The 12,903-nt window shown below is 40.9% G+C and overlaps 1 protein-coding gene across 1 annotated transcript; it reads left to right on the top strand.

Moving 5' to 3' along the window:
• The first annotated feature begins 4,017 nt into the window (after positions 1–4,017).
• On the top strand, positions 4,018–12,652 carry hapln4 (hyaluronan and proteoglycan link protein 4). The gene is made up of 7 exons (XM_034147526.1): positions 4,018–4,116; positions 5,439–5,571; positions 7,486–7,675; positions 8,015–8,187; positions 8,367–8,482; positions 9,048–9,234; positions 11,395–12,652. Exons 1-7 carry the CDS (start codon positions 4,114–4,116, stop codon positions 11,784–11,786), a joined length of 1,194 nt encoding a protein of 397 aa, XP_034003417.1. The 5' UTR covers positions 4,018–4,113; the 3' UTR covers positions 11,787–12,652.
• Positions 12,653–12,903: the final 251 nt, after the last annotated feature.

The raw sequence follows: 12,903 nt of genomic DNA, 5'->3' as shown, positions 1-12,903 counted from the left end.
AAGTGTTAACACGTTTTATTTTTAAATGGTTAAAGACAGCAGAGACAATTGTGAATACTGTGAGGACTCTTCCCAGTGTGAAACCTGACAATGACTGACAAAATAAAACAGCAGATTTTCAACAGACAATGTAATGTGATGGGCCGCCAAGCCTTTTCAATTACATGCTAATGCTTTGGATGCATTCTGGTCATTTAAATGAACACACAGTGTTTTCTTGACAGGGATAAAGGAGGTTATTTACACGGTTAGATAACGCTTTATAAAACAGCATTGTAACCATTGTCTCCATCCCTAGCCCATCAATAACAGCAGCCCACTCATAAGTAATTATCCAGCGCACTTCGCTGAGCAATAGGTCAACAGACAGGGAGAGGCAGACTCATCTAATTCACTCTCCCTCAGCAGCTTTTTCATGCTGAAGTGTGCCATTGCCCCTGCTTGCACATGCTAGTAATGCATTCTCCGTGTGTGACAGAGGCTTTAAATCAAATGTGGCCGCTCCGAACAGCTCTTTAAGCCCATGATGGGAGTCACAAGGGGATCTCTGCTGCAGATGTCTGCTCGGCTGTGCAGACGGGCTCCTGAGAGCTGTGGCTCTGAAAAATACAACTAAACAACTCACGCTGCAGTGAAGGGAGAGGTAGCATTTTATCATGAAATGTCTTTTGAATGAATGGTTTTATCACTGCATTACATTGTTTCATTTAAAGTATTAAGGCACTACATGTCATTAAGTCCTGTAGGTCCGGGCTAATAAATGGATAGTATATTTTAATCCATCTAGAAACCAATAGGTAATGTATGAGCTTCTTACATAGTGTAAGTCTAAAGATTAAGGCAGATGCTGTTTGCACCCGGGTGACTAGTGGATAATGGGCGCCGTACATAATGGCAGCCCACTGCTCCTAACACTAGGATGGGTCAAATGCAGAGAAACCGTTTAGTTACTACCTGTACTATGTAATGGCAATAAAGTTGAATCTTCTTCAATCTTCAATGCTAGTAGCACCCGGGGTGTACTGTTAAAAAAGCAATCTTTCAAGCCACTTTTGGGTGATATAGTCTCAAAACGGGTGATTCTGGTTGCTCACCAGTATTTGGCTCATTCTAATCCACATTCCTCTTTCACTGAACAAATGTGGCTGAAAGGCTGGATTAAAAACTGTGAGGGGTCCTAGAAAATTGTCCATTGCTGGATTTGAACCCCGCTCCTCCGCACATGGACCAGGCCCTAGTATATGGGTGTCCAGCTCAACCAAGTGAGTGGTCTTTGTTTGTTTTGTTTATTTAAAAAAACAACAACTGGAATGACAAGGCTCCTGATTTATGATTCAAGATTACATTTTTTTTTACAACATACTTTAATATTGAACTGAGTACAAAAGATGCATCTTGCTTAATACATTTGTTTAATTTGCTTACTTAAGGTTAGCAAAATGCATAGACAACACAAAGGGTGTGGTTGTGGTGGGGGTGTCAAAAGTGGCCATTTTAGCCCATTTTAGGACCCCTGACTCTTCAGCCATGTTTGGTAGCAGGTGGGTGTCATTTAAGTGTAAATGCACCAATCGGCTCTAGTTGTACAGGATTCAAGCTCTATGCAGCCAGTATATTTAATTGTTACACGCAAGGTAAATGCAGCGTTCCTTCAGTAGGCAGTGAACAAATGTTTCACACTGAACAACTTGAAGCTACATTCATTGATTTTTGCCTAACATTACCAGCTCTGCACATCCATGAATCTCCAGGGACAAACTGAACTCTAGCACATCTATACTGGACACTTGTATGCACCAATGCAACAACACTATTGATCCCTACCTTTAGCAATCCTTCTTCTTAATTTTGTTTGGACAACTGGGCTTTTAAATCCTCAAAATCCAGCCTTCTGAATCACTGCTGATGGACATCTCTGCCCTGTGGTTGTTCTCAGTTCAATTTCTGTGCATTTCATTAGACAAAATTATCTCCCTCTGAGGTAACAGGTAATCTTAGAAAAGCCTCAGTGCAACAACAATATTAGAAGGAAGTTGCCTGAAGGGTATTCCTCAACTAATAATAGATTTGCAGGAGGATAATCTTGCTCTGCTCTGAGGTCTCTTAACTGAAGCAACTCTTCTGCAAAAGCCTTGTCTAAATCCAATGAACACACTATACTAACACATCAATTCAACTGTTAAAGTCTTTGGAGGCATCCAGCTGCTGGTTATAGCCTGAAAGCAAGTTGTCAATACCGTTGACCTAGAATTTCTCACTTCGACAAAGCTTTGCCTAATTGTCAACAGTTTCCCTGCTCTTTATTCTGGTCTCATGCTGATAGGTCTGCGATGCTCTATGGGAGAACCCAGGAAGATATCTCAAACTCTGGGAGTCGTTCTCAAAGTGATGCCAAACAGGACTGCAGAAACATCGTTCTACAAGACACTGATAGTCAACTAATCACAGCAGCACAGTATGCAAATAATAAAATCCATCAGAGCAGTTTCATTAAAAGAAGTTCAACACACAGTGCAGCTGTCTCATGCTGTTTAGTGTCCTGTCTCTTCTCATTGTCAGCTGCTATCATCTCAAAGGCCTGTCTTATTTCGCCCTTATTCTCATAAAAGACTCATATAGAGTCTCCACCACATGCCCATATGTTGCTCGAGAGTGTCTTCAAAGTCAGACACAACAGTGATGCTTTGCATTTAGAGCAAAAGCATGTAGGGCTACAGAAACCAATAGTTTGACAGTCTTGCCAAAAATGCAATGAAAAGGCTGCAGGAGCAAAAAGCTTTCTAAATGCTGATTTCACACTGCTGAACATTAACTGATACATTCAAAGTGTTATACTAAAATTGTCACAACCACTGGAGAGGTCTCATCTTCAACTGGGATCATTCCAGCACTCACTATTGCTGGACCCAGTCTTTATTACAAATTCACAGATATCAATGAAGCCACTGAATGTATTGAGTATATTAACCAAATATGGTTCATATGTCTGTTTATTGTTGGAAACCATCTGCTTTTTTGGGCCAAATGAATTGATGCAATAGTGATTATTGCAATAAATGATGATCCTAATTATGTCATCATGAATTATCGCTGTATTACATTTGGTTTTTATTAAACATTGTATTAAGTTGTGAAGGAAGTAATGGCATTTACTGCTTGAGGAAAAGCAACAATACTGAAATATTTAAATATTAATTAATATTAAATATCACAATTAATATCACAAATAAAAGTAGCAACATTTACTTTTTGTCTGGTAAAAGAGACATACAGTAAACAGTGTCTACGTTTCTCTGGTTGTTCTGCTATCTGGGGATAGGATTGTTGTAAAATATTTGGTTAATGTTGGCTCTCAGCAACAAGCTCTCTGGTCAACATAGACACAGAGTGTATGTCTATAGGCTTTTATTGTGAAAGGGAGATCCCAACCTGGAGTCAGTCCAAAAATGTATCCTGAAAGTGAAGCTTATAGGGAGCCAATACATGTAAATGCTGATGGTGCAATACATCAGCCATCACATAGTGCAGTAAACTTTTACGACTGACATTTTTTGTCTTACAATGTCGTACAATTCTTATAATGTATTACAATGGGAACATTTGAGATAAAAAATCTATTCTTTATTACTGTTCCTCATAAAGATGTTTGAATGAATTTGATTTGTGTTGGCATAATGACATAATTCAGTTCTAATCTTCAAACACAAACAGCTTTCATTATTTCAATTTGTGTATGTTCTTCCTGAAAGTTAATGAGGTCTAACTGCATTAACTGCTACGAACTGTGTGACACTCATACCAATAAGTGATACTCTAATGGCTCTAACAACAACAGGAAATACACTCACAAATAAATCAGTGTGAAATCATTGCTGAGTGCTTGCCTTATCCACACAGCCTCACACTGAAATGTGTGCTGCGTCATCGGAGGACTGCGGGACCCACAAACCCCGGTGGTTCCCCTGCAGTGCGAGAGATCAGCGATGGGACAGGGAACAGAGAGAGAGAGAGGGAGGCAGAAGGGTGAGAGCTGCTGCAGAACAACGCTTAGCCCGGCTGAGGAGTAAAACGCCACATCTGCTGCATCCAGACATTCATCCTGTTGTGATAGCCATGGTAAGTTCACTTCTGTGCTCCATTACTACGGTTATGCTCTGCAGTTCTCTGTGCTGCGTGGGAACTGCAGGGATGTTCATTGGACTAACCTTGAGAAAATGATGCAGCAGGGCGGTTAATAGTTTTCAATGTGCATGTAATGTTGCTGCTTTAGTAACCCTGCTTCACTGGGGCCTGTTCAGATGTTACGTACTGCAGCAGTGCTGTTTACATACAAGTCATTATTCTCAGGTGACACTGACAATGCAGAGCAGTGCACACAGCTGCTGTATACCTACTTGACTCCTGTATTGTGCTGTTAGGATAATATTATTTCAGTACAAACTATGTGCGTAAGCATGTGTTGAAAGTTTGTTGCAATGCATCATGGATTTATGCAGTCCCTGAGTCAAAATACACACCAGTCTGCGGCTGTAGTGCTCTGAGCAACCACTGCACACTAATCCATAACCTAGAGAGTGTGTAAAGATAATGAGCTCTTGAGCAGAATAAGCAGCAGTAGCTTTCAGGAGTTTTTCAGCAAGGCGATCCTTCATGGTCACTGCCTGAGGGAGTTTGTTTCCATACTCTGGAGAGAGTTTCAGAATGTGTTGTGGTATTTTTCTGCTTTTCTCTACATTACATATGTACATGTTTTGCTATTTTACTTCTTCAGTATCTGTGAGGATTTCATGTCTGCATATATTCCTTTGTTTTCTATTGGCCCCTACTCTGCAAATCCTGTTTCCCCCTCAAAACTTTCCAAATACTTACTTTTCCCTTCAACTGTCACTTGGCAGAAAAGATAAAAAAGTGCCAAACAAGATACAAGTTTTGCCCATCCGGCGAGGACTATCTCCTCTTTTCATACGGTGACTGTGAGCTACACAGCTGGCAGCTTACAACTGCTCAGTGTAGCAGACTGTGACTTGAAAGCATGACTCTCAAACCAAAAATATTCAAGACACAGTTCGCTAACCTTATTTTCTTGTTTTGAGAGAACTGAACAAATCAATTATCTGCTGCTTTTTGTTTGGCTCACTTTTCTCAATGAACAGCTCAGCTATCTAACTTTTAAACACCTAAAGTTCTCTGTCAGAGTTGCAGCATGACAGAGGCAGGAGACATAGGTGGATTGTTCCCATGTTGCATGGAACATGTGGGGTTATAGTTTATTATTATTCCTTTCCTATAAAGTTTAGTCTTCTGTTTTGGACCCCTAATAAGTCAAGTGATTGTCCTTGGTACTCTTGATTGCTTCCCTGCAACGCTGCTGTCTGGTTTATCAATTTTTCCTTTTAACCTGTGATCACCATTATTCTCTGTTGTGTCCCTTCCGGCAGTTCTTGAAGCGTCTGCGGCCTCTGGCCTTCAGGAAAATGTCCTTTTTGGTTTTCATCCTGACTTCTGCACTCTCTGTGACTTGCCTGCCTGCTGACACAGACAAGGGAAGGAGAAAAGTGGTGCACGTGCTCGGTAAGGAAAATATATTTATTTTGCACCTCTTGCAGCTCACAGCAGCACAGAAAGGAGCTCCTATGCTGCACTGATCTGCATAGCTGTTACATCATGTACCAATAATTAAGGAGGATACACTGTCTGCAGAGGTCAAATTAGTTTTAGAGATGGCACCATGATGCTCATGTTAAGTCTTACCCAGGGTTTAACGATCCTAAGAAAGAAAGAAAGAAAGAAAACCGGCATGATAAAGCCTTAAAAATAATATTTCAAACATTATGCCTGACCCCAATACTATTAAGTCAAGAATATTGAAAGATGGTAATATTATATCACATCTGGCACTACCACCAAGTATCCAGTTGAGGACTGTAATACATTCCTAACATTTACCCACAAAGAATATTGATGACATCAGGGATTAAACTAATCGACTGCATCAGACCTGGCTGTCCCTTTTACTGCAATGTAGAAGTGAATGTACATAGACATTTGTTCTTTTGTTACAAGATATTCTCCAATGATTGAACTCCTCTTCCCGGCCACTATGTAGGCCTGTGCATTATATGTAATCTGTGTATACTTTCCAACTAGTTAGACATGTATATTTTCCTATTAAATGTAGAAGATGCAAGTATGGGGTTATAAAATGGAAAACATGAAGAAAAGTACCACAGAGTAGATGTTCTTTAACTTTACGGAAAAACAAGTTTGACATTGTTTTCAAGCTAGTCTTTAACTGTGTTTATCTGCTTTGTGTCTGGTGCTTTGTGTTTACGGCGTTGTTCAGAGCTTGTTTGCAGTAATTAACGAATGCCTTCTGCTTCTGAGCTGCCAGTTTTACGAAGACAGTTTAACACATGTAGAGTTGCATATTTTCCTATCTTCAGCCACCTTCTTGCACACATGCATTCTTAATACCAGTAGGAGTCGCTAGCAGCGTGATGTTGTTGGTCTTAACATCATTTTTTTGCTTTTGGGAAATAAAGTCTTAAGGTTTTGATTAATCACCACTTTGCTTTCATGGTTGCTGGTGATAAACAACTTTGAAGAGAGCCGAAATCAGTGACATTACTAATTGCCGGTTTGGAAGAAAAATGATTAGTGCCTTTATCTGGTCACAACATAGCAGAAAACCTCTTGCAGCCGCTCATTAAATGTTTACCCTGCACTTGTTGTCTGACACACACACACACACACACACACACACACACACACACACCACACACACACACACACACACCACACACACACACACACACACACACACCACACACACACACACACACACACACACACACACACACACACACACACACACACACACACACACACACACACACACACACACACACACACACACACACACACACACACACACACACACACACGTCTGAGCAAATGTCTGCCAAAAATGCAAACTAGGTCTTGTTATCGCCCATTAGGAGCTGAGGCCTATGGTAACCATTAGTCCCGGGTCATTTTGGCAAATTAGGTTGAGGACAAAATTTGGAGTGGGGTAATCTGATAATAGGTGGAGCAGTAAGCACTGTAGCTTCAAAGCAAGGAGGTTCCAGGTTTGGTTTTTCTGTGGGAAATGCATATTGTGAACGTGTTAGCATTGACTGCACATATTAGTATTGCAATTCAATTCAATAATGCTACATGCAACAATTCAACTGTACATACAACCAACAAGAAACAACACTATCATTCACAAGGGACAATGGACATACTGTACACACTGTAGAAACTATAAACAAATATTAACTTTGATAAGTTGCATTATTCAAAATATAGATTTCTAGCCAATGAAGTAGTTAAGTATCGATGAATAAAGAAAGTAAAAACATTGTAAGAAAGCAGAGAAGTAAGATTAAGGAAAATGTCATTTAACTATATTCCCCTCAAACAGAGTTTATCTTCCCACAGAGGATGACACCGGGGCAGTGATTGTGCAGACAGCTCCGGGTAAAGTGGTGACACACCGCGGCGGCTCCATCACTCTGCCCTGCAGATACCACCATGAGCCGGAGAACACCGACCCCGCTCGCATTCGGATCAAATGGACCAAAGTGACCGATGCTCTGCAGTTTGAGGACGTCTTTGTGGCACTTGGGAGGTTTTCAGTCAATCATTTTGTATATTTTGTTGCAATACATTTTTGTTTTCTCAGTTAAAGAACCCAAGAAATGTTTATTTGATTTAACTGATTTTCAATATATTTACTGCCACATACTATCGTGCCAAACACACCATGACAATGTAATATTTAATTTTCATGAACCCACTGTGTCAATAAAAAAACCATTGCTCTTTTCAGTAGGCGATAAAAGAAGAGTTGCCACATAAAATCAATCTATAGAGAATTTCTCATGTTAGAGTATTTCTCAATATGTTTGCTCACAGCAGTTTTTATGAGGGCAAAATTAATTCATAGATTTCTCTGAAATTCCTCCAGGGAGCAGCGTGTGTTTGGCTCGTACAAAGGCCGAGTGTTTCTGGAGCAGGCAGGACCCGGAGACGCCTCGGTGATCATCCAAAATGTCACACTGGAGGACTATGGACGCTTTGAGTGTGAAGTCACTAACGACATGGAGGACGATACAGGATTTGTCAACCTTGACCTTGAAGGTCAGGAATTAAAGATGCATTGAAAGAGATTTCGTCGAAGCTCTGACATTTCTAATGCTCTACTGGCTCTTGTATAAAATGTTGGCCGGAGAGATAGACCAGTTCACGTGAGATTCAAGTGAAATTCAAACAGTTTACACAAACACACTCAAGAGAAGGTCTGTTTCTGTCACCTGTAGGAGTGGTGTTTCCTTATTACCCCCGAGAGGGGCGCTATAAACTCAACTACCACCAGGGGGAGGATGCCTGCAAACAGCAGGACGCCATTCTGGCCTCTCACTCTCAACTGCACAAGGTGAGTTCATGCATTTCCTGTATTTCACATGCCCTGAATCATGTCGAAATCCCAAACCAATTCTATGGATTAAAATGTATAACACACATTAGAATCACAATTCAGGTTTGTTTTGATATGTTGGTTTTTGGTGCATTATGGTGCAAACATAAACAAAGTAAAATAAATGATAATGTAAAAAAATAGTCAGTATAGAAATAGTACGTATGTGGAAGGATCACAAAGATGTTCATACATTTAATGCTTATGTTAAAGTAATGCATTTTGTCAATGGGAGGAGATACGAGTATGTGTCAAAGACAGAACACATTCATTTACTGTCTACTCTTATACTTAATATTAATAATGCACTACTGGCTACAACCTTCAGTCATACACTACAATAGTAAGTCTAAAATTAGAAATATGCGTGACCAATCCAATAATTTTACCAAAGGCTTTAAAAGAAGAAACCCATATGAAGTCCAGAGTTATGTCAGAAGAGATAAATGAAATTCCTTCTCCTCTTAATAGTGTATTTAATCCTTCAGTATGACCCACTAATGTACATTATCTCCCGCCACAGGCCTGGCTGGAAGGGCTGGACTGGTGTAATGCTGGATGGCTGGAGGACGGCTCAGTGCAGTACCCTATCTCTCATCCCAGAGACCAGTGCGGCCGCAAGGACACCCCCGCTGGCGTCCGTAACTATGGCTACAGGCACAAGGAGGACGAGCGCTATGATGCTTTCTGCTTCACTTCCAAGCTCAATGGTGAGAAACAGAGAGAGAGAGAGAGAGAGAGAGAGAGAGAGAGAGAGAGAGAGAGAGAGAGAGAGAGAGAGAGAGAGAGAGAGAGAGAGATGTATGGTTGGAGGCCATAGTGGTGTTCACAGACATGTCTGTATCTGAAGATCAGAAACACTTTGTAGTCCATCTGCATGATCATACGACTAAATACAAACATTCAACTGAGTACTCAGAATGTCTGCTCATAATTGGAAGAAAACAAGAAACTGGTGGCACTGGATTTGTTGTGGTACTGTATAGGGAGAGGATCCACCATGACTGTTGGCCAGTGGGGAAATTAGGTCCATGCCTGTGATCTTTGCCTGTGATCTTGCCAGCCTCAGGCCATTGGATTTACATCAGGCTGTGTTCCTTCTGCCCATGCTCCGGCCACAGTGTCCTCTGGGTGCCAGCATCTTTCATCTCCAAGTTCTTTGATTTACATCACATCCCCACAGAGAGTCTGCTATAGTGTCTCCGTCACACATCTCCAGGTTTATAAGCTCAAACTTACTTTAGAAAGTCGGAGGCTGGATTCGTTTTTTTCATCATGAAAGTTATCCGTAAACTCGGGGTAGTCGAAACCTCTCAACGTGTATGATGAGAAAAAACTGTAATAAAAGGTTTTACAGCATTATGTGATTATTACTCCTTAACAGTGACAGAGACGCGAGAGCAGACTCTCTGTGGGGGTGTGATGTACATCAGAGATACCAGCAATCAAGGGTAAATATAAGTATTGATTATAAAATAAAGTTATCTTCTCCCTGTCTATCTTTCTTGTAGAGAGATTTTTTTTCGCCGTTGATTTGATTTTTGATTTCTACCTGGGATTAACAAATTATTTGTATTGATTTATTGATAATGAAAGGGACAGTTTGTTATTTTTGGTTATACATATACTAGCTATTTTGCCATCAGTCAGTTTGAGAAGATTGATAGCACACTCAGATCAGTATGCTAAAAAAGCCCACAGCAGGTTAGCTTAGCAACTAGAAGCTATCCCTGTGACCAAGAAAACAACACACAATAAAGAAAGTTGTGCACCGTATGCTTTCTCGTAGAAATGTGCTCAAACCATCCTTATATCCAACTAGATTTGTATTTACCTAACAAACAAGAGAATCCTAGTGATATTTTATTTCTTACTCCACAAGAAAGCAAATAAGTGTATTTCCAAAACTCTGTAACAACTGCTTTAAAACATTGGTTGATTAGTGAAACATAACAGGGTATTTTAAAAATGTGATTTGGACAAAACTTCAATCCTGCCAGCACCTCTTTGAAGTTTAAAAGAGAATTCTAAAAACCAAGAAGTTTTTTTTATTATTTAGACAAAACACAATGCTCTTCAATTAATCATGAACAATGTTGGGATAGTCCGAACTGAAACAAAGAAACAGTGCCATCAATTTTCCTTAGCGTGAAAACGGTAGTATGACAGTAAGCTTAAACGATTGCTCATGGCCTCCCCTGTGTGTTAATTACTGTGGACAGTCTGTTGTGGGGGGGAGGTCTCAGCAGTGGTCACTGTTGCTCCGTCCAGCTGGAAGGTATTTACAGAGCGTCCCCCGGGGAAATATGAGACAATATTCTGCCACTCTAATAGCCAGCAGGAACATAAACAAGCATAAAATCCATAGCTGAGCCAAGCGCAAACCTGAGGATACGAACATGATTTTCTTGTTGTGTCTGTTTGGAGAAACCATCAAACTCTTTGTTCTCGTTTTGGTTCTTTATCTTCTCTTTTCATTCTTAGGAGAATCCTTAGTTTTGATTCAGTTCAGTTGAATCAATTCAGCCAATTCCTTAAAACTGCCGGGCGAAAAAGTGTCCCAAGAGGTGAGATGAAAGCAAAAATGGAAGCGTTTTAAGAGTAATTTTGAGTCAGAGTAGTGCCTTTCGATTTTGAGCCGGTGCCCGGACGGCTTGTTGGAACGATTTCATATTCTGAACACAGACAGGCAGAGAAGCAAGGAGCGCTGAGGATATCTTCCCTCAGGGCTCGGCTTGTCTCTGGGGCTTCACTCTCTCTTTTTTTCCTTTTGCCTTCCTGATCAATGCACTTGCTCTGTTTACATTCACATTTGCAGTTGTTCTTACTGTACAACAAACACCTTCTCCTCTCCCTCTTTATCCCTTCAGGCAAAGTGTACTTTCTCAAACGCTTTAAGAAGGTGAACTATGCAGAGGCGGTGAAGGCTTGCATTCGAGAAGGCTCGGCTGTGGCCAAAGTGGGTCAACTGTACGCTGCGTGGAAGTTCCAGCTCCTGGACCGCTGTGAGGCCGGCTGGCTGGAGGACAGCAGCATCCGTTACCCCATTGTCAACCCTCGCTCTCGCTGTGGAGGATCCCAGCCAGGCGTCCGACACCTGGGCTTCCCTGATAAAAAATTCCGCCTCTACGGGGTCTTCTGTTTCCAAAAGAACAAGGATGAAACAGCAGGTGGTACTGTCATGACAAAAAGCCCCACAGATAGTTTGACAACGAAGAAAAGCAGTAGCAGCATGGCCACAAATGCTACAAGGGGGAATTAAAGTGGAAAGACTGAGAGCAGAAGGAGGAAGCAATTTTAGATTTGACAGCAACAACTGTCGCCTAGCAGGAAACTATCCATCGCTTACAAAGTAAAACACCATCCGACAAGATGCACTCATTTGCAGAAGTGAGGTTATGGCGACGTATTTATTAGGGTGAGTTTCCCTTTGTCTCAAGCCAGTCAATACCCTAAAGGAGTGAGTATTTTAGCACATCTTTCGCTGGATAGCTGTGAGATTTAACGGCAGCTTCATCACTCAGGCACACATCACATCAGAGAATCTGCAATAAATATCCTTGTTTACGATTGTGTGTGTGTGTGGATGATATTTTGGCCTTCGCTTTGGCTGCTGAGCTCCAGTCTGAGCCAGGGTCCCAGTCAGAGTCAAAACACTCATGACGTGCATGGTGAGACAGGATCATCTGCCAGATGGAAATATAATCCTTTTAGTTATAAATTGTAATTGGTCATTTGTAACTTGCCTGTATCTGGGTGCCATGCTTCGTTAGCAAGCGTCTGGCACAGCGCAAGTCATTTTCCTCATTAACTAAGACCAGGCAATCTTATCATCAGAGCTGAACAAGTAGTACATATTGTACTAGCTCTAAAAAATGTGCACTTTAAAATACATAGAGCTTTAATTTATGATAGCATCTTAGCTGAGACTAAAGCGAGCATGTACTGCTTGGCTGACAGTATATGCTGAGGCTGATTAGTCAGAAATATAAAGCTACAATAATTGCTGTTTACCTCACATACTTCTAAGCTACCTGGTCCACAAATTGCACTATAAATGTTTGCAGCAACCTTTATTACTGTGTATGTTTACGACGATGAATAAATGTATGTTCTGGGAAATAAAAAGGTAAAAGTTGTTTTGTTTGTGTGCAGTTATTTAATGAGAACTACCGATGAAAAAATGTAATGAGAGGAGAGATGTAGCAGATGCACTTCCATACGAAGGTACACTAAATGGTGCGATGAGTTTAATGAGTATGGACTGCATTTATACAATGCTTTTATACAGAGCACTAACAGTTTTCGCAGTAATGGCAGGCATGCAAGGCACAGGACTGACCTGATTGGTGTCTCCAACCCTGATTTAGGGTTGCAGA

Source organism: Trematomus bernacchii, unplaced genomic scaffold, assembly GCF_902827165.1.
Source record: "Trematomus bernacchii unplaced genomic scaffold, fTreBer1.1, whole genome shotgun sequence".
In the NCBI taxonomy this organism is placed as follows: Eukaryota; Metazoa; Chordata; class Actinopteri; order Perciformes; family Nototheniidae; genus Trematomus; species Trematomus bernacchii.
The sequence above is the reverse complement of the archived record's forward strand: the minus strand, read 5'-3'. Positions and strand labels throughout refer to the sequence as shown.